Below are 19,139 nucleotides of genomic sequence, written 5' to 3' on the forward strand. Positions count from 1 at the left end.
TCAATGCCACCGTCCCCTCCTCCTTCAGGAGCAATGGGCTGAGCAGGGCTGCAGAGATCGCGCTGGACTGAAACAGAGGAGCGGGGAAAACAGTCAAGCAACAGGTTTGTCCTCCCAGATCTGTTCTTTATCACCTCGGAGGTGTCCCAGACTGTGGGGGACATCAGGTGAGACGAGTGGTGAGACAAACCCACTGTCAGACCCAGGGCTCCCCGCTCTCCATCCTTCCCCCCGCTCCATCCTCTTCCACCCCCGGGGCTGGCGCCCCGCCCCGTACCCGGAGGCGGGACCGGGGCTGGCAGGGAGCAAGAGCTGCTGGAGAGAGCAGGTGGAGAGGCAGTCCAGCCGCACGCTGGACCCCCGGCCCCGTTCCTGCAGCCTTGCGTCCGCCGCTCGCCTGCCGCCCAAGCCCCTGGCTCGGATGTGTGGGCTGGTGTCTGCTGGGGAACTGATGCCTTCGGTCCAGACTTCCCGCCGATGGCTCTGATCTCCTTTGCCGGCTCCTCAACACCCAGCCTAGGACCCTCGGTCTCTCTGTTGGGAGCGGGGATGCCCACTTTCCTCCTGGCAGGCTGTGCTAGCCACGTGCCAGTCGCCTCGGAGTATTTTCCCATCATGTGTTCCTTGCCTCGCTGGGTCATCGAGCCCTCTGTAGTCTGTGAAAATTACCCCTGCTTGACCTGTATCCTCCAGGTCTGCTGCCTCTTTGGCTTCCTGGTCTTCACCCCTCTTATTCCTTGACCACACCCTGCTCAGACCTTGCTCTTGGCTGATCCTGCTGTGTTGGAGGCTTTGAGAAGAGCGGATAGCTTCACGTGGAGATACAGGCGGAGTTTGTCCTTGTTCAGTAGAATACCAACTGCAGTGAGAACAGTTTGGGAGCCATGGGCCGTCGGCTCATCCGTGGTCTCTCTGGAGCTGCAGTCTTCCTTGCCAGTGTGGCTCTCCTTTCCATGCGGCACCGTGGGGCTCAGGAAACAGCTCGGTATCCAGGGCTCAGGGAGGGGATGTTGGAGAAACCAGAGCAACGAAGCAAAGTGAGCGCAGAGAAAGCTGGTGGCAGGGGGCAGAAGGACCTCAAAGTCCATTCTCTGGAGGAATACAGGACTGAGAGAAGCCTAACACTTGGAGACATTTTCATAGCTGTGAAGACAACCAAGAGATTTCACCAGAGCAGGATGGAGCTGCTTCTGGACACCTGGATATCCCAAGCCAGTGAGCAGGTGAGCGTCTGGATTAGAACTAGAGAGAAGGTGTTTGGTAATGGGGCAGGGATGGAGTGTCAGGGTAGGGGTATAAAAGCCAAAGGAAGGGGAGGATGGGCACTGTAGTCCCACTCAGTACTTTGCCTCATTTTCTGTAATTCTCACGTCTTTTCACATTGAAAGGGGGATGCTACCCAGCAAAATGTTTCACTAGTAGCTGCTTCGTGGGAAAGGCTGGCAGAGGCCGCACCAGACTGAGTGCACTGACCATTCTGGGGCTGCATGAAAGGGTGGTTTTCTACCTCCTAGTGCCATAAGTTTGCTAGGTTTGGAGCTGATTTGCTCTCCTGGCCCTCCATCAGGATGCTTGCACTGCACCTGGGCACTTGTTGCCCTGGGAAAGTGGAGTGCAGTGGGCAGGAGAACAAGGTAGAAGGACCTGGAAGACCTCCTGGAGTCAGCCCTGTTCGCTCCCTGGCACATCAGTGTAATCCATTCCTGTCTTTCTTGGATGGATGCTTTTAGGTGCATGATCTTGAAGTGATGAGGGTGTATATTTGTTTTTTAAAATATTTCTTTTAACTGGGGGTCTGATGTTTCCAGCCTTTGCTAAAACCATGTTTGAAGCGTTTCCTTCCTGTTAGAGGAGCTGATGTGGGGCACCACATTAGTGGTGCTGTGCAGACTGGCTTGCTGGTGGGCAGGAGTACTCCCCAGAGCCTGTGTGCTTTTCTCCCTCCCTCACAGAGCTACTCCTCAAGAAAAAAGAAATCCTGTGGTTGCCCTGAGGGGTGGATTTTTTTGCCTCTGCCTGTGTGTGATGGGTGCCTAGAAGGCACTTTCAGGCCTCAGTGAGGAAGGGGGATGAGGGCGGAGGTAACTGGGTAGGAGAGCGCTTGAAGCAATGCAGGGTTTTCTGGGTAAGGGTGGTTTTCCACTTCATGGCGCTGCAACTGTCTGGTCTGCTGCGGTCGTCACAGGAAGCCGTGTCCTATTTTGAGCACACTTCCTCTCCTGTCTGCATGTCCCTCTCAGCATCTGAGGTGCCCTGCTTCCTCCTCCAGAAGCACTTCTCTCTATCCAACCTCAGCCCAGCAACTCTTCGGAGAAACCAAACCCAACCACTTGGCTGCACTGGCATTAAGATATTGTTACTGGGGCCTTTGGAGTGGGTTTTTAAGGGACAGTTTCTTTCCTCATGTGTTTGACAAACCTGGCCATTCTGCTGATGACAGGAATTAGATACTAGCTCCCCATATTCATCTGACCCTCTCTGTTTGGCATGCAAGTGATGTCCAAACCTGGGAAGAGGTGTTGAATTTTCCATCCTGCTGCCAGCCTCTGGTAAACCTTCACAGACTGAGCAGGAAAATAGGAAGGAAGGATAGAGTGGGAGTGTCAGTCATTTTTAAACCGTGTTTTTTCAGTGTTACCAATTTTTGTTGTAAGCTCAATGTTTTCCTTCCCCTCCTCAATTTTCCATGTTTTTATTCTGCTCTTTTTACTAAATGGCTTTGAGGGAAGGGGAATGGGAGCAGGAAGAGAGATAAAGAGAAGTACATGAAAGTCAACCCCCCCTTTTTTTTTTAATATATTCCTGCTTGAGGGGTTTTTTGAAATTTAGGGGAAAAGGTTAGTTTTGAAAATTTTACAATACAGAAAACCTCACTTAGCAAAAAAAAAAGTTTTCAGTTTGCAAAGTTCATGTAACTGTTGTGGGGAAAGGGATAGCGCACCAGACCTATTATTGAGTTCTTAGGGAGAGGTGTAGGTTTTAGAAGCCAATCTTGGAGAGATCCAGGTCTAAGAAGTCCTAATGGACAAAGACTGCCTCCTCCGAAGGCTGACCCAGCATCTTTCTGTCTCACTTGCCCTTACTCAAGGCGGGAGACCAATTCAGTGAGTCCTTCTCCATCAGTGGCCAGCAGGGAAATTTTAGCAGCTGGCCGTGTTGCTGATGCCTGTCCTGGCTTCAGAGCTCATTACCTGCTTGGTGTCCTCCTGGAGGAAGCAACCCAGACCTCATAGGTCGGGCTTAGGTGACTGTAACAGGAGGCAGGAACAGCTGTGGTTTTTATCGCTAGGACAGACTGTATGGGAGCCAAATTAAAAGTCCTCTATGTTGGACTCTGTTGGGGTAGGCAGTGAGAGAGAGACATTTTCTCTCAAACTTCACTGCTCAAAGAGAAGATGTGCAGTTGGTGAGAGATTGGGAAGTGTGAGATGGGCACTCTTTGCTGGACCACGCTCTGCCTCTTGAGAACTGATCCATGACAAAGTCCCCACAGGAGATTGGCATGAAAGTCATTTTAGCAAAAGGCCTTTTCCTCAGCAAAAGTTTAATTTAAATAGAAGTGTTGTTTTTGATGACTGTTTAGGCTGGACAGAATCTTGGAGTCACTTACGTTCTTGGCCTCCATAGTTTTGGTGGAGGTATGTCTATCTTTCTGGCCTGAAATGGCATTTTGTTTGGTAATGTAAACTAATTCTAGCAACTCCTCCTCTTTTAGAAGCCCACATATCCAGCCAAATGAAATGAAACCTTTGAATGACCCATCCTGAACTGGCTTTTAGATTTTCAGTGTTGTGAATGCATTGTAGATTTTGAGTCTGTGCTCTGGGCAGGACACAACAGTAACCCTGCTGAGGTATTTGCGTTTTGGAGGGGGATTCTTCACAGGCAAGGGATACCCTGTGAGCCTGGGAGATGATCCTGGCCTTGGATTGTCAGGTTCCACATCTTTTTTTCATTTTCCTATTTTTTCCTTGCTAGCCTGCTTCCCCAGTTTGGGGTCAGGAGGTCTCAGAGCATAGTATTTATCCATTGAATGGGCTCTTATGTTCATGAAGAGCTGCCAGGCAAAGCTGTTTGACACAGTGGCTCCATATCACTGCTTGCACTGCTGTTGAGCAGACATCATTTCCCAGCCAGACATCTTGTCCACTCCAGAATGGAGGGACACTTTCTGTACTTCATCTCTCCTCGGGCCCAGATTGGCTGTCTTGCTGTAGCACTGACAGCTGTCCTGGCCCAGTCTGTGTGCAGAGGCACCACGATTGGAGATCCTGCATGGCCCTGTAGATGGTCTGATGAAGAACAGGAGAGTGGATATGAGGGGGAAGCTACTCCTGTCTAGCCCATTTGCCTACAGGGGCACAAGTGACATTAGATGATTTTCTGCTCCCACGTCCCCAGCAGGTGGAGTAGGTCTGGCAAGAGACCTTCTAAATCTCTTCCAAACTCCATTAGTATGGACAACAGTGACTCGTGTCTCCTTGAGAAGGAACTGCGTAACTGGACCAAATGGTCTCCAGGCAGGGCTGTTTTCTCTCTCTTCCATCCCAGCCATCGTGTGTGGCTTTGCTGAGGGACACATGGTGGTGGTCACTTGGATGCTGGCAGCAGCTGCTGTTCCAGGTTGCCCACTCTCAGGGATGTGAGGGATGGAGAGACAAGGATGCAGGCAACTGCCTGAGCTATTGTGATCTTCTTTAGGCATTTCTAGAGTACTGTAGCCAGGTTTGCCATGGAGGTCAGAGTTTGGAAGAGCCAGAAAAATCAGATATGCCAAGTCCCCACACTCATAACTCCCTTTTTCAAGTTATTTTGGACAGTCTAGTGTTGCTCATGGTGACAGTGTACCTTTATCATTGGGTTCCCACGAAACATGTTGGGTGTCTGTAAAAAGACGTTTCCCATCTTGCATCAAGAGAAAAGTAGGAATCTCAGAATATTTTCAGAATTAGAAAATTTGGGAAAAGATGCAGATTGTTACTTTAAGTCAATCAGATGTGATGTTTGGTAGACACATGTTTTCTGGTTGGTTTTATATCTGTAAACAAGTAATTTCCAGCAACAATATTTCTTGGGGTTTTTTGAAAATGTCAGAAAGTTTCAACAGTTTTTTTTTTCTTAAGATGAAATATTTGTCATAGTGGAAATTTCTGACACTGACATGCTGGCAAGGGAAATCCCATGACACTGACAATCCCTGCCTTGCCTGAAGGTTGTGCTATAGTCCCCTGATCCAGAGCAACTCTATTACCTGAAACTTAGCTAATTGCTTCTTGTCCCATGATTATCTTGAAAGTGATTTTAACTAAGAGATTTTACTGGTGGGAGAGGTAGGAATGTGTGCATGTTCCATTGCTGCAGCTCAGCTGTGGGAGAGTAGTTCACCAAGCCACTGTGGCACATACATCTGAGACCATGAAACCATCCTGCTGCCTCTGCTTGAGCCAGGTGATCTCTGAGCGTCCTTCATTGCCTTCTTTTCACGTACGGAACATTTCTCTTGCTGTGTCCTCTTGATAGGGATGTATCTCCCAAATGCTGGGTGGGTGTGGGGAGATGTAGAGACTCTTGTCTCCTTGCCAGAGCCTTTGGGAGGAATGATGGCTCCTGGGGCTGTTGTCTGCCTGCCTTGTTCCCTTTGTCCCTGTGCAGGTGCTGTGTTTAACCAGCCTGTGGGCAGCTGGTGGGGAGACTGTTTACCGCTCGCGACTCCTTTTTGATTTCATGAAAGCTCATTTTCTGCCTGAGGAAAGCTTTTTTCCACTGGCCCTGATCCTCGCCAGGCCCTGAAGAGGGGGAGATGTGCCACATAATGGCAGTGAGGGGGGTTAGAGAAGCCTGGGGGTGGAGGAAGAGGAGAGGAGGAGGGGCAGAAAGTGGCAGGGGGCTGTGCGCACTTAACACACAGACAGATGTTCTCCTTTTAATCCAAGCATCATTTAACCACAATGCTTTAATTTTTCTACCACTGACACCTAAGCCAGGGCTCCTCACCCCCTCACTCAGTGTCATGGGCCCCCCGTTCCCAAGGCAGTGGGATGAGGGCAGAAATGAAGCCACAAAAGCGCTGATGATTGTGCTGTGCAGGAAGGGGGAGCATAGCCCTCCTTCTGTTCAACTGCTGTTTCAACTGCTGCCTGAGAGCGGGCTACAGCAGCAGAGGATGGGGTTGGAGTAACCATATTGTGTATGTCCAGCTGTGGAAGAAAGGAGTGGGCAGCCAGGAGCAGCATCAGTCCATCCCTGAGAGTAACCTCTTTTCCTTGTTTTCTCAGACCTACGTCTTCACTGATGAAGAAGATGATGCCTTGAAAAGGAGAATGGGTAATGATCTATCCTATAATACCATGTTTCCACCCTGCTTTCAGCCTCTGAACGGCCACGACTTTGAGAAGGGGTCTGGCATGAAAACTGGCTTTCCTGCACCATCACTGCCCATTGAAATATGTGCCTTGCCTTTCCTGTGGGAGGACCTCAAGCTATGGTGGTGATGATTTGGTGTATTTGTCTTGCCCCAGGAGAGGCAACTGGAGGCAGGGTGCTGCCTGCCTTAAAGCATCTGTGGGTGGAAACTGCCCGTGACAGAGCCCCTCAACCTCTACATCATGGTTGGCAGTGAGCAGGGTGGAAGTGCGGATGGCAGGTCTCCTAGTCTTGGCCAAATTACTTGGCTTTGTCCAGGTTTCATCTCCTGGTAGGGGGAAAGCTGGAACCCATGTCACCATGGGCTGGGGTGCCTGTTGGGAGGCCATGAGGAGGCTGGCTGTGAACAAACCCCTTCCTTCCTGCCCAGATGTCCTTGTGACTGCTTTCCCTTGTGACAGTGCTTTCCCTCTTCTGGCAGGTGACCATGTGATCTTCACCAACTGCTCTGCCGAGCACAGCCATCTGGCCCTCTCCTGCAAGATGGCAGCTGAGTTCGACGCCTTCCTGGTCAGCGGCCAGAGGTGAGGCAGAGCTGCTGCGGGAAGCTCTTGTTTCCCTGAGAGCAAGAGGCACCCTCCTTGCCACAAACCTCTTGTGTTTTCCTATCTTCCCCAGCTGGTTTTGCCATTTGGATGATGACAACTACCTGAACCCTCAGGCCCTCCTGAAGCTCTTGTCCTCCTACTCTGAGACGTGGGATGTTTACCTGGGGAAACCCAGCCTGAACCGACCCATCCGGGCCTCTGAAACACTGCCAAACAACCAGACGGTACAGCCCTTGGTGGTGGTGCAGGGGCCAGTGGGTTGTTTTGGTGCTCTGGCTCATGGGCTGTAGACACACTACAAGGAGAGACAGGTCCCAAGAACAATGGGCAACAGTTGAACAGCTGAACAGCTGAACAGCAAAACTCGCCAGTGTTGTCTGAACACAGTTGTAGGTGTTGACTAAATTCGATCAACCTAGGGGAAGAGTCCCACATTGCTGCTCTGCCTTTGGCTGCCTGTCTGACAGCAGATAAGCCTGCCCTGGGCTGCCCACGTGTTGATACCAGCAGGAGCTTGGCCGTTCCAATTATGAGGAGGTCAAAATAAATGCTGTACTGCTTCTGGTCAGCAGGCAGGGGTCTGGGATGACAATAGGGCCATGTTTGTCCTGGCATCAAAGCCAGGTTTCCAACATTACCATCTCTGGGAGTATGGTATCATCTGAGCCTCTGCCATTGATTTTCTCTGGTGTTTCTCTCCAGAAATCTGTGCGCTTCTGGTTTGCCACAGGAGGGGCTGGATTCTGCATCAGCCGCAAGCTGGCAAGCAAGATGGTGCCGTGGGCCAGGTGAGCTGCGCAGCTGGTGAGCATGGGAGCCATCGGGGACGAACAACATGGCTGCACATTAATTCCTAGCAGTGTCAGATCTGGATTTGTACGTGCAGTGTTTGCAAAGATGCAGAGTGCCACATCCTACACATCTGAAAGCATGTGGGACTGGAGGAAGGAGGTAGTGGGTAGGTCTGCCCCTTGACTGAAAACAGGCAAGAGCAGGCACAGCAGCAAACATGATCATATGATGATATACATCCCTTTCCCCCTCTCCTTTAAGCTCTTGGTTACTCCCCACATTCTTTCCCATCCCTTTCAGCTTCCTCTGACTCTTTTCCTAAGTGCTTTCCCTGTCTGCCTATCTCCTCTCCCCTTCATCTGCCTCTTTGCTTAAGCTCCCTTCTAAGCTAATTTTCTGTTCCCTCACCCCAAACCCTCTTCAGCTTCTTAGAGTAGCCATTGTCATTTCCTCAGCTCGATGCATGGAGAACAGAGGTATGTCCCATGGTATTGTGTTAGCACAGCCTACAAGAAGATAATGTATTCCATGATACCCTAGGTTATGTCACAGGCTGTATGCACATATACTGGTAGGCATTGGCTTTGCCAGCTGTAACCAGATCTGAGCATACCCAGAAAGACAGGTCTGATCCACACCAGGTGGCTGGTTCAGATGAAGCCTGTGATACACATTTTATGGTAGGAGGAGGATGATCTGTGATCTAGCGTAAAATGAAAGTGGCACAGAGGATAATGCCTAACCTGGCAAAAAGTCTGCCACTGTTTTTTTTAAAATGCTTAGAACACATTTGAACTAGCTGAGTGTTGTTATAGTAGACAGTGCTTCATGCTGTGTAACTGATTCCAGTTACAGAGGCCTTAAAATTGGGTATAGCCTATCATCAAAGGATGGCCAAGCGTGTGGTGTTACATTACAGTGGAGCCATGGATGGCTTATGCAAGCTGCAAAACTGTTTCTTCTTTCTCCTGGTCCTGGCTGTGTGCTCCCACCGTTTCTGAGCCCTCAGGGGCTCAGCACCGCTCACCAAACAGGAGGAGAAGTGACTCTTTGAAGTCTGTCAGTTCTCTGCATCAGCTCACTGAGGAGCTGGTACATATCAGGGACAGCACCTGACAATTCGTGGGACAGCATGGCTGTGAATGCTCAAAGAGCAAACACATTCCTGAATCTTTGCAGGTGGAACTCAGGGATTTCTTACCTAGTTCCAGGATTTACTCTGGTTTTCAGTAATCTCCCACCCAAGTGGATGCCTATATCTGTCCCTACCGTTTTCCTAACCCACACAATCCTACTCTCTTCCAGTGGCAGGAACTTCCTGAGCACTTCAGAGCTCATCCGCCTGCCGGATGACTGCACCGTGGGTTACATCATTGAGTGCAAAGTTGGTGGGCAGCTGCTGCCCAATGCGCTCTTCCACTCCCACCTGGAGAACCTGCAGCTCATCCCCACCTCTCAGCTCATCCAGCAGGTGAGGAGAGGAAATGGAGCAAGAGGGAGATGTGTGAGGAAGGTGAAGTGGAGGGGAGCTTACAGGCACATTGCTCCATTGATGGCACTGATGTGCATTGCATCAATCATCTGCTCTTTTGGGGAGGCTTTCCTGACAAACGCTCCTTTGAAATGGAGCAGATGTTGCCTGCAGCACAATTGCCAGGCACAGTGTCCTGGGATCAGGAGTGGGGAGCACAAGTATGGGGAGTGATGGAAGGATTGAGGGCATCCCTGGAAGAATGTGTCACAAGGACAAGCAGAAATGATGATTGACTTGGAAAGGGACTTTGACATGGCACCATGTCTGCCTTGTGTGGGGGTGTAGGGGGCTTGGAGAGGCAAAGGACTAGCAGGGTCCTCCATGGGGAGGGAGACAGGAGAGATATGCAAGGCAGAGGCCAAGCCAGCAGAGAAAGAACCAGAATGGGACCTTCTGTCACCCAAAGCAAGTTCCTTGCTTTTCAACTCACCTCTACTCCCTGCTCATTTCTCGCCACCACTTTGTAGGTCACCCTCAGCTACGGTGTCTTTGAGAACAAACTCAATGTTATTGAGCTCAGCGGCCCCTTCTCACCACAAGAGGATCCCTCAAGGTATGGGGCATGTGGTGTGAGCCCTCAGACAACAGGTTGGGAAGGGGAGGGCAGCCAAGCAGCATGCAGGAGGCAGAGAGTGAGGGACAGAAACCTTACAGTCACATGGCTTATGGGGTGAGGTGCACACCAGCAGTAAGCTGTTTGTGAACGCTTACAAACTTTGCAAATCTTTTTGGATGAGTGGGAGGAAAAGGAGCATTCAAAACATTTTATTTGGACAATATCTAATCCAAAAGTATTGCAGTTTTTCACATTTTGAGGCTGAACAAGCTAACCTTTACCTCAGGGACAGGAACACAAATGTTCTTTTAAACGCAGGAAAGGAAATTCTGCTTGCTGTTTCATTTTATGCTTTGCTGAGAAAACTGAAGGGAAAAAAGAAAAAGGTTCACTTTGGGCTGACTGCAAACAAAACTGTTCTTTGATTTACCTTCTCCTCTTTGAGTGAACAAACCTAAAGTTGTTATTTGCAGAGCACGGATAGGAAGATCCTGGCTGGAGATAGCAGGGGTGGGAAGCAGCTGGGTTGATGAAAAGAGCATCAACAGAATCATGTAGCAGGGACTAGTGCAGTACCCATCTCCCTGCCTGTGATCAGGGTGAGCTGTGGGCTTGGGCTCCATGGGCCAGAGCTGGATTTGGGTATCAGAGGGAGGCTTGTCTGCTTAGCTTTGCTGAGAAAAGACATCTTGAAGTGAACAACCAGTCCTGAGCTCTGTGGGGCAGGTTGGGCACCTGATGTGGAATGGGATGTGAGGAAAAGGTCTTCCATTTTACAGCTGTGTGCTGGTGTAAAAACTGTTACCTGACCTTATTTTGCTTTCTTCCCAGCAGGTTTCGATCACTCCACTGTCATCTCTATCCCGACACCTCCTGGTGCCTGCAGCCTGTTGGCTGGTGATGCCTGAGCCTCAACTACAGTTGGTCCTGGTGATGCCTATGCATCTTGTAGGGGATGGGACAGTGAAGAAGCTTGGTGTCCTCAATTTTGCCTTTTCTACAGTGGTCGTGGGGCTCTGTGATGGCTTTTTTGGTCCTTGCTCAATACTGGTGACACAGGACAAGAGACAGGATCTGTCCCAAAGATGGATAACATGGGCTGGACACATGGATGAGCTTCCTATCTGTGCTGGGATACATACAAGGGATGGGAGCAGTATGCCTTCTGAGCAGATGAAGGACCGAATAGTAACTGCTGGGCATCTTGGTAAAGATGAGGACTTGCTACTCTGTGCTGTGGCTGCATCTCATTGACTAGAAAGTCCTCGGGCGTGTGTAACCAGTGCATAGCTGAGGATGGCTGGCAGCATGTCATTGCTCCGGACTCTGAGCAGGGCCTCTTCCTCCACATCTGCTTGTGCTTTCCCTGCTTGCAGCCACTGCCCTACTGAGTCTCTGCCTAGTCAAGGTCTATAGAAATGGAATGTGACCATTTCTGTCTTGAATGAATCCTGGAGAAGCGTGGTCCTTGCTCAGCACAGGGGAGATGGACAGGAAGTACAAAGAATCAGGAATCCCTCGCTCTGCTGGGACAAGAGAGGAAGAATGAAAGGGAGCCAGGAGAAGACTGATGGAGTTGAGGACAGTTCCCGGATTGAACACTGAGGGTCTGATCTTGTATGGTGCTGCATTATTCCTCTCTTTTTACCTTCTTGATGTGGGGTCAGGATAATCTCTTGCTCTAATTACCAACCTGTCGTCTGAGATTAGACTCCAGCTCCTATCTGTGAGAGGAGACATAAAGGATTAGAACTGGCTGAAAGAGAGGAGAAAGGAAGAGATGGAGAAGGAGCTCTCAGGAGTGGATTAGGGGTTACAGCTTTATAATCTTTTCTGTCTCCAACTAAAAAAATTAAGTCATGAAGGAATGGAAACAGCAAGGCAAAGAGCTTTTTATCTCTGCGTTTCTTTACTCCAAAGGCTAATAGGAGCTTTCTGCCTACCTGCTGTCCCTGCCGAGTGCAACAGGGGGAAGGAGAGGCCCCAGATAGGTTTCAAGCTTTCTGGCATGTTTGTGAAGAGTCCTATACTAAATAGAGAGCCTGGCGTGAAACCTAGGCAGTGCTGCTTGCTGGAGAATGAACTTTGGCATCATTTTGTCCTTATACACACGGTTAAACAGCCAGGGGAGAGCATTGCAGGGTAAGCTAGAAGGCAAACAGACTGTTTTAAATGGCAGGTGGTGCCACAAACAGGTATTTCTCTTTAAAGAGCATTTCAAAACAGACTGCTGGGATCTGTGAGAGGTCCTGTAATCTCGAGATGAAAGGACAAATGCCCTTTCTCCAAAGAGCTGCTCAGCTTTGATGCTGCTGATGTGACTAAGCCTGCTGCTGGTGGGCTGGAAGAGCCAAAGGCAACTGTCACTGTGGCTTTGCTGTTTTGAAAACTGGCCACTCTGTCACCTCCTTCCCCCCCCAATGCACCAGCATCTCCTACACAGCACACATGAGGTTTAAAGGAATGGCATCAGAAAGACGTTCCACCTCTGCAAAGGGGATCTAGAAAGGAATGAGCACTTTAATGTCAAGAGAAGCAGAGGGCAGCAGCCTGTAGAGCTGTTTTCCAGCCTGGTCATTCTTACTGGCATATAATCAGCTTGTGTAGCAGCAGAGACCCCTGCTTTCTTCTGTTGCACAACATACCTTTGAACTGGAAATTCATCCTGAGCAGGGACAGGGGCCAGCTGATGCCAATGGCCATTCCTTGAGTTGTGCAAAGCACTTGGCTCACACAGCTGAGCTCACCAAGGAACCACGCGACACAGACACACAGCTATCGGAAGAGAGATGCAGCATAAAGAAGTCCTGCCCCACAGGGCAAGCAGTTGGGTTTGAAGAAGATGAAATACACTTTCATGAGAAGAAATGAGTCTTCAAGAGAAATCTACACTACTTGGATATATCCTTTTTCCCCATTCAGACTTTCAGCTGATGTTATAGAGACTTTGAGTTAAAAAGCCAGTCCTATCTGTAGATGTCCTGGTGACAGTCAGAGCTAAATGCGATTCATGTGAGGGAAACTGGTATAGCAGCTTCACTTCCCGGGGAAAGGCAAAGCAGAGAAACTGAAAGCTTGCTTTAGATCCTGGCCTCAGCTGGTCTGAATTGACCTGGTGCCTTTTGCATGTCTGAAGATCAGATGTTTAATGGGTTGAGTCCTTGAGTGGCTGCATGGGACCAAGACTGGGCTACGTGACTGAAGCAGTTAAGTGTCACTTTTGTGGGAAAATGTCTTGTCTTATAAGAAAACAGAACAGATGAGATGTCTGGGGCAGGGCATCTCTTGGGCTATAGGGAAGCGAATGATAGAAAATCCTGTTATGCCTGTGACGACAATATGCTGGAAAGAAAATAGCTTCTCAGAGTCGACAAAAGAAACCAGGTTTTCTCTATGAACAGAGAGACAGCTTAACGGGACATTCACCACATGAAATCTGATCAATGTTAAAACATGAGTTTAAAATTAGTTTCAGGAATGGTTCTTGCCCCTGGGGCTTGCTGTCGGATGCTATGGTTTTACAGTCTCATTTTCCTTGTTTATTGAAATGTTTAGCTGCTTGGGAAAATGAGAAACAATCTCGTGTGAAACTTTTCAGGGGACTGTCTTTTTTTTATTCTCTTTCATGATTTTCTGATGTAACAAAGATTCTGGAGAGGTTCCACTGGGTCTATTAAATTTCTATTTTTTTCTTCTCTCTTTTTTTTTTTTAATATCTCTACCTTTCTCTAGCTCACTCTTCCTTTTCTTATTGCAGGAAAAAAAAAAAACCAAAAAAACTCTCCAAAGAACGAAAAGGAATAGAGATGTGGTCTTTATATTTTACTGGGAAAAAATGGGGTCAAAGTCAAAGGTGTTGGCATGACCCTGCTGTTGTACAACATTAAGTGTAGTTCAAGGTTCAAGTACAGAGACCTCTGCCTGCCCAGCACCATAGCAACCAACACTATTAATGATGTTTAAACTGTATACTGAAAATTCAGAAAAAGGAGAAGGAGGGGAAAAAAAAAGCAGTTACAGTATTTGAAATGTAAAATATTAAGTGAGGCTTTCATGTTAACAATATCTTTTCTTCACTTTCCCCTTAGCGTGAAGAATTTTTATAAGAAAACCCCTATTTGACAGTGCAAAAAAAAATGCTAATGACTATCCTTTCTTTAGGGGGAAAAGAGAAGTTAGTTGAAATAGGTGGGAAACTGCAGTTGTTGCTAAAGACTTGAAGGGGAGAGAGAAGAATAGTAACACTAGACAATGCTTCTGTCTCTGGTGCCAACTCCTCTTAACAGCTCTGCTGCCGCAGAAAAACAGATTTTTAAGCCACTGTGGGATTTACCCAACTTGTACCCAGATTGCAGCCTTCAGCTCTCTCCCCAGGCTTCTTGCTAAAGAAGCAGCCTTCAAAAGACAAGCAGTTCATTAGACAGAAGCCAAAAGATGAGAAATAGGAACAGGAAGAAAGGAGATTGGAAGGAAAGAAACCACTAAGCAGGGCCTTGGAGGAGAGCATGGGAATTTCAGCTGTGCATTGAAAATGGTGTTTGGGAGCTGCCCAGCAAGAACAGGAAAAGGGGTGTTGCCTGCCCCCACCCCACCCCACACCCCCCAGCTCTGGATGCTTTTTTGTGATCAGGACAGCCGCAGCTCACCAGTGCCACTGAAGATGCCAGCCTGTGAGTCAGTTCACCTTGGAAGGGGTGGTTTGGTTGGCCCTGAACCTCTTTTTTTTTTTTTTTTAAATATCACTCCAGATAAGTCAATGTCTTTTCATCAATGTTATACTCAATTCCTTACAGCAGATTTAGCTTCTTAATTTTGATACTTCTATCCTTGCTTACAATGCAGACTTTTCAGACAGTCCAGGGTGGGGTCAGCAGCTCCTTTCATTAATTTAATTTATTTCTTTTGTCTTCAGTCTCTGAAATTGAGATTGACAGCTGGCTCTACACACTTCTGGGATGGATGCAAAGCTGAGGGAGGGTAGGTGACTGCTCCATTCAGTTATTGCATGGTCACAGAGAGGCATGGACCATCCTTATGTTCTTCCTGGAGGAACCTGCTAGCAGTTGGTGCCAGAGATGGAATCTCATACTAACTGGGACTTTCTTCTGTACCAAATCATGCTCATAATATGGCTCCACTGAAGAGGATGCAAGTGTTACCACAGATATAAACAAGACCAGGAAGAAGAACGCCATCATAAATATGCAAGTAATTGTGCCTGTTCTCACCAGCTCATGCAGGAATTTTTCCTGTAGACTTTCTACACAAATACCTGGGAGGTTAAAGGAGTGCAGAGCTGAGCTGTTGTTGCTCAGATGGCATTGCCTCTTTAAGGCTGTCCCCTATGGGCCTGAGATTTTTGTCACTTCCTGCTTGATCCAGCTTGGACTCCAAGAAAGCTGAGAACTCCTCTCTCTCCCTGTATGTGATTAATTACAGACCCCGAGAATGGGCTCCTTGCCTGTCTCTTGTGTTTAAATTGCCTTCCAGCATTTTGCAAGGCTAAGGAGCCTCTTCAGATTTTACATCTGACTGTGCCTTGATCAAGCCTCCCTTGGTTTTGTTGGGAGCTGCATCTGATCCATAGTGAACTTCAGGAACAAATTAAACTGTGTGCTTTGTACATGGATTTGCTGGCCCTGACCCTTCTGATGCTGCTTGAAAAGAAGATGATGTTGATTTTAGCAGTGTAGGAAAAAGAAACAGGACAATTGGATGGGGGGAGATGCTGCTATTCTGAAACTCTGCTTTTGCTATCCCACCCCCAGAAGTGGGGCACAGAGAGAATCTGCAGCTGGTGCCTTTGGCCATGGTGTATCAGATGGAGGATATGCCATGAAATACCCAGCAATTGCACTGGCAGGGAATCCAGCAGCTCTGGTTATGAGCCAAGGCCAGCTTGTACTTCGTGCTGGACAGGGTGCCTACCCTGAATTACTTACAAACAGAGATAGGATGGGGAAGGAGGGGAGGGCTTACGTGATTCATGAGACAGTATTGTCATGTCTAAGCAGGAAGAACAAGATGATCTTTGGGCCAGGGAGGGGCAGAATTCGGGAGCAGAGTTCCCTCTTCACCCAGAAATACCATGAAGTGACAGATCTGAAAGATATTTGATATAAGCACGTGGGAAGGAAAAGATGAAGAAAGTGGTTTGATAAGAGAAAGAACCAGAACAAAATCTACATCCTCTTCATGGCTATGCTGGCAAATAATGAATGTTGGCCTGATGACCAGTACCTTGGGGCTTAGGGGTTCAACAGAAATAGAGGAAAACTGGAAAGAAAAATGCAAGTACTGTACCTTGTCTTCACCTACCCACACACTTAATGCTGGCTTGTACCTTCTCACTCATGGCTCCCCCAGTAGCATAGGAGGAGGCACGGGGCTTGGAAAGAGCATCAGCCTCTATTCTGTGCTGCATGTCTTCTGCCTGAGCATATCACATGTAAGTCAGCTTTCATGAACACCCAGAGAAGCAGCAGAATGGGGCAATGAGCAGAATGGATGTGCTGAGAAGAGTCTGCCCCTTCCACAGTTCCCCAGCTTTCCCACATCACCATCAGCTTTGGCTGGAGTAAGGCTGACTGCAGAAGCTGGCCAAGCTCTCTCCACTTGTGATGGTGTTTTTCCTACTTTGCAGGGGAGATCTCTCCTTCTGGGCTCTTGGACAAACCTGTTTCCCAAAAGTGTGATGTGGGGTGCAGACAGACAAGGTCTTGTGCAGCTGGTAGAGAGAGAAGGGCCCTCCCATGCCCCCCTCCCTTTACCCTGGCATATTCAGCTAGTGTTGGACAGTGTCTGTTTTTAGCAAAAGTCGCAGATTCAACAGCTGAGCTGATTTTCCAAAGGGACATATAAAACAAACAGCCTGCCATCTGCTCTATTGTCCTGGAATAGCGGCTTGGAGGGTGGGTAGAGGGAAGGAGGAGAATGAGGGGAATGAGAAATGGAGGTGAGGGAGAGGGTTGGGAGGAGTGGGAGCAGAAGAAAGGAAGAGGCAGAAAGGGGAGGCAGGGGAGGTCAGGCAGGGAAGGGAGGATTGAAAGTGAAGGTGGAGGTGGAGGCTGAGAGAAGGGTGATAGAGAAGGATGTAAAGAAAAAGGGAAGCTGTGTGAAAGTGAGAATTTGGTAAGGGGAGAGGACTAGAGGCAGGCATGAGGGCAAACACGGCTGGCTTGGGATCACCCTGGCTGGATTTCTATCAGCACCGTGAGCCACAGGGGCAGGCACTTTCAGCACCCCTGTCCTTGCTGAGCCAGAGTGTTACTGCAAAAGAAAAAAAACTGGACTTAGTGGCCTGGATAATCACTCCCCTTCCTCCCACACAGCCCTGCCTGCTTGCCTGCTGCACACCCCCACCTCTGCGCTGGCTTTTATTGAGTGCCGCAGGGCAGGGATTGACTCCAGGTTTGGCAGCAGAGTAAATAACAGCAACACTGGCCTCTCTGGCCCGAGGAGGAGGGCTGGTTTTAATCAAAGGTAAATAACAGTCAGTATTGTCTGACCCTTAATCCAATTTCCTAGAACTGGAGAATTAAGTTCCAACTTAGACACATGGCACTGGCCCACTGGAGAGGAATGGCTACTCAGCAAGCCAACTGCTGGGCACAGGACAGCCAAGGAGAACAGAACTGGGGGAGATACCACAAGGCAGGTAATGTATCCTGGCTGACGTGGGACTGTGCTGTTCTGTTCTGACTCTTTGTGGTTATTTCCTTGCTTCAGTCATCCCAAAGATGGGGCTGGCTTGCTGACAGGTAGCACATCCCCATAAATGTGGACCCAGTTGATTAAAAGCTCCCTGATTTGCTCTGTTGATAAGAGGGTTGGAACCCAACTGATGCCCTGCATCTGCATCCCTGAAGGTCATTTTGCCTTTCATGGTGACCTGGAGAATGGTGCTTATGAAGCATTTGCTGTTATATGGTCATGCAAAGAATCACTATGAGTTCCTGCTACATGTAAGTTTCAGTGTTAGAAAGAAGTGTTTGTGTTGTTGTTATTTGGTAGCACAAGCATCTGTGTGACTGGAGAGTGTGTGCTCTGACTTGGTCACATATTAGAATCACAGAGAGTTAACACAGTGGTGTTATTGAGCTGTGAGGAGGTTGTCTAATCCTGCAGCAGGGCCAGTCTCCTTATACCACTTCTTTCAGATGTTTTTCCAACTGACTCTTAAAACATGTTGTTCTGGTCCAGACTATTAGTGTCAGATTGGAAAATCAGGTTTGCTGTTAGCAAAGCACTGATACCAGGTTGATCTTGGAAGGACAGGTTTATTCTGCAACTGTGTCCCAACACCATTGTAGATGCCCATTGAGCAGCTCTGTTAGGGTCCTGGGCACTGCTTTCGCCCCTGTGGGGCAGCTGATTGCAATTCTCTGGAACAAAATGGCCTAGTGAGGCTAGGACATGTTTAGAAAGAGGCAGATACACATACTAGAGCTGAGGAGGCCAGCTCCATTCCATCTTCCACTCCTTCATCTTGCAAAATGACTTGGCAGTCCACAGCAGGGGCTTGAACTGCTGTGGGGGCAGAGCAGCTGTCCACCCTGTGGGTGGACCATGGTTTTAAGACCTCTTTTCAGACTAAGCCTTTTGTAACCATGGAGTGAAACCTCCTCACCAAAAGCTCCCTCGGTGGTGGACGTGGCCCAACCACACGCAGCACTTGCGTGACTGCCATTTCTGATCGTGTAATCTGGACAGATGAGGTGCAGGTGGTATAGCTGTGAGTCCGTCCTCCCATCTCAATCTCTGCTCTTTCGGTGTGGATGCTGAGAGCCTGGGATCCAGCAGCAAAAAGGACAGAGAGCACCCAGACACACCCAGGGCAACACAGGCTAGGAGTGCTGAGAGCCTAGCCCGAGGAGGAGGGAGGTCTGTCCTTCACAGAGAGGTGAAGACGATGTCCAATCCTTACATTTTACTACTGGTCATCCTGTCCTGCCCGTAGAAAATGCAGCCCCACGGCTGAAATTACTGGCAGGAGAGAGGAATGGGAAAAAATATCTTTTATATCTATTATATCTAGTTGACTGTGTGTTTCTCTTTCCCCTGCCTCGAGCTCACTCCAGGAAGCACACTGCTTTTGTAGGTGCCTGGGGTCCCTGGAGTGGCCTCTGCCCTCTGTGACGGGAAAGAGCAAGAGGAGGAGAGGGGCCGGGGCTGGAGGCGGCGGGCTCTGGTCAGACCCTGGACAGGGACGAGCCCCCCGCCCCTGCCTGCCCTTGTCTTGCCTTTCTCTGCCTTGCCTTGTATAGTTTTTCTCTTGCCTTGCCTT

The 19,139-nt window shown here is 48.8% G+C and overlaps 1 protein-coding gene across 1 annotated transcript; it reads left to right on the forward strand.

Annotated features, from left to right (window-relative positions):
- MFNG (MFNG O-fucosylpeptide 3-beta-N-acetylglucosaminyltransferase) lies at window positions 1-15,304 on the forward strand. Its single transcript, XM_032687640.1, has 9 exons — window positions 1-104; window positions 852-1,223; window positions 6,276-6,324; window positions 6,845-6,947; window positions 7,042-7,195; window positions 7,674-7,759; window positions 9,069-9,234; window positions 9,765-9,850; window positions 10,688-15,304. Exons 2-9 carry the CDS (start codon window positions 885-887, stop codon window positions 10,752-10,754), a joined length of 1,050 nt encoding a protein of 349 aa, XP_032543531.1. The 5' UTR covers window positions 1-104; window positions 852-884; the 3' UTR covers window positions 10,755-15,304.
- The last annotated feature ends 3,835 nt before the right edge of the window (window positions 15,305-19,139 follow it).

The sequence above is a fragment of the Chiroxiphia lanceolata genome, chromosome 5 (assembly GCF_009829145.1).
Source record: "Chiroxiphia lanceolata isolate bChiLan1 chromosome 5, bChiLan1.pri, whole genome shotgun sequence".
Lineage (NCBI taxonomy): Eukaryota > Metazoa > Chordata > Aves > Passeriformes > Pipridae > Chiroxiphia > Chiroxiphia lanceolata.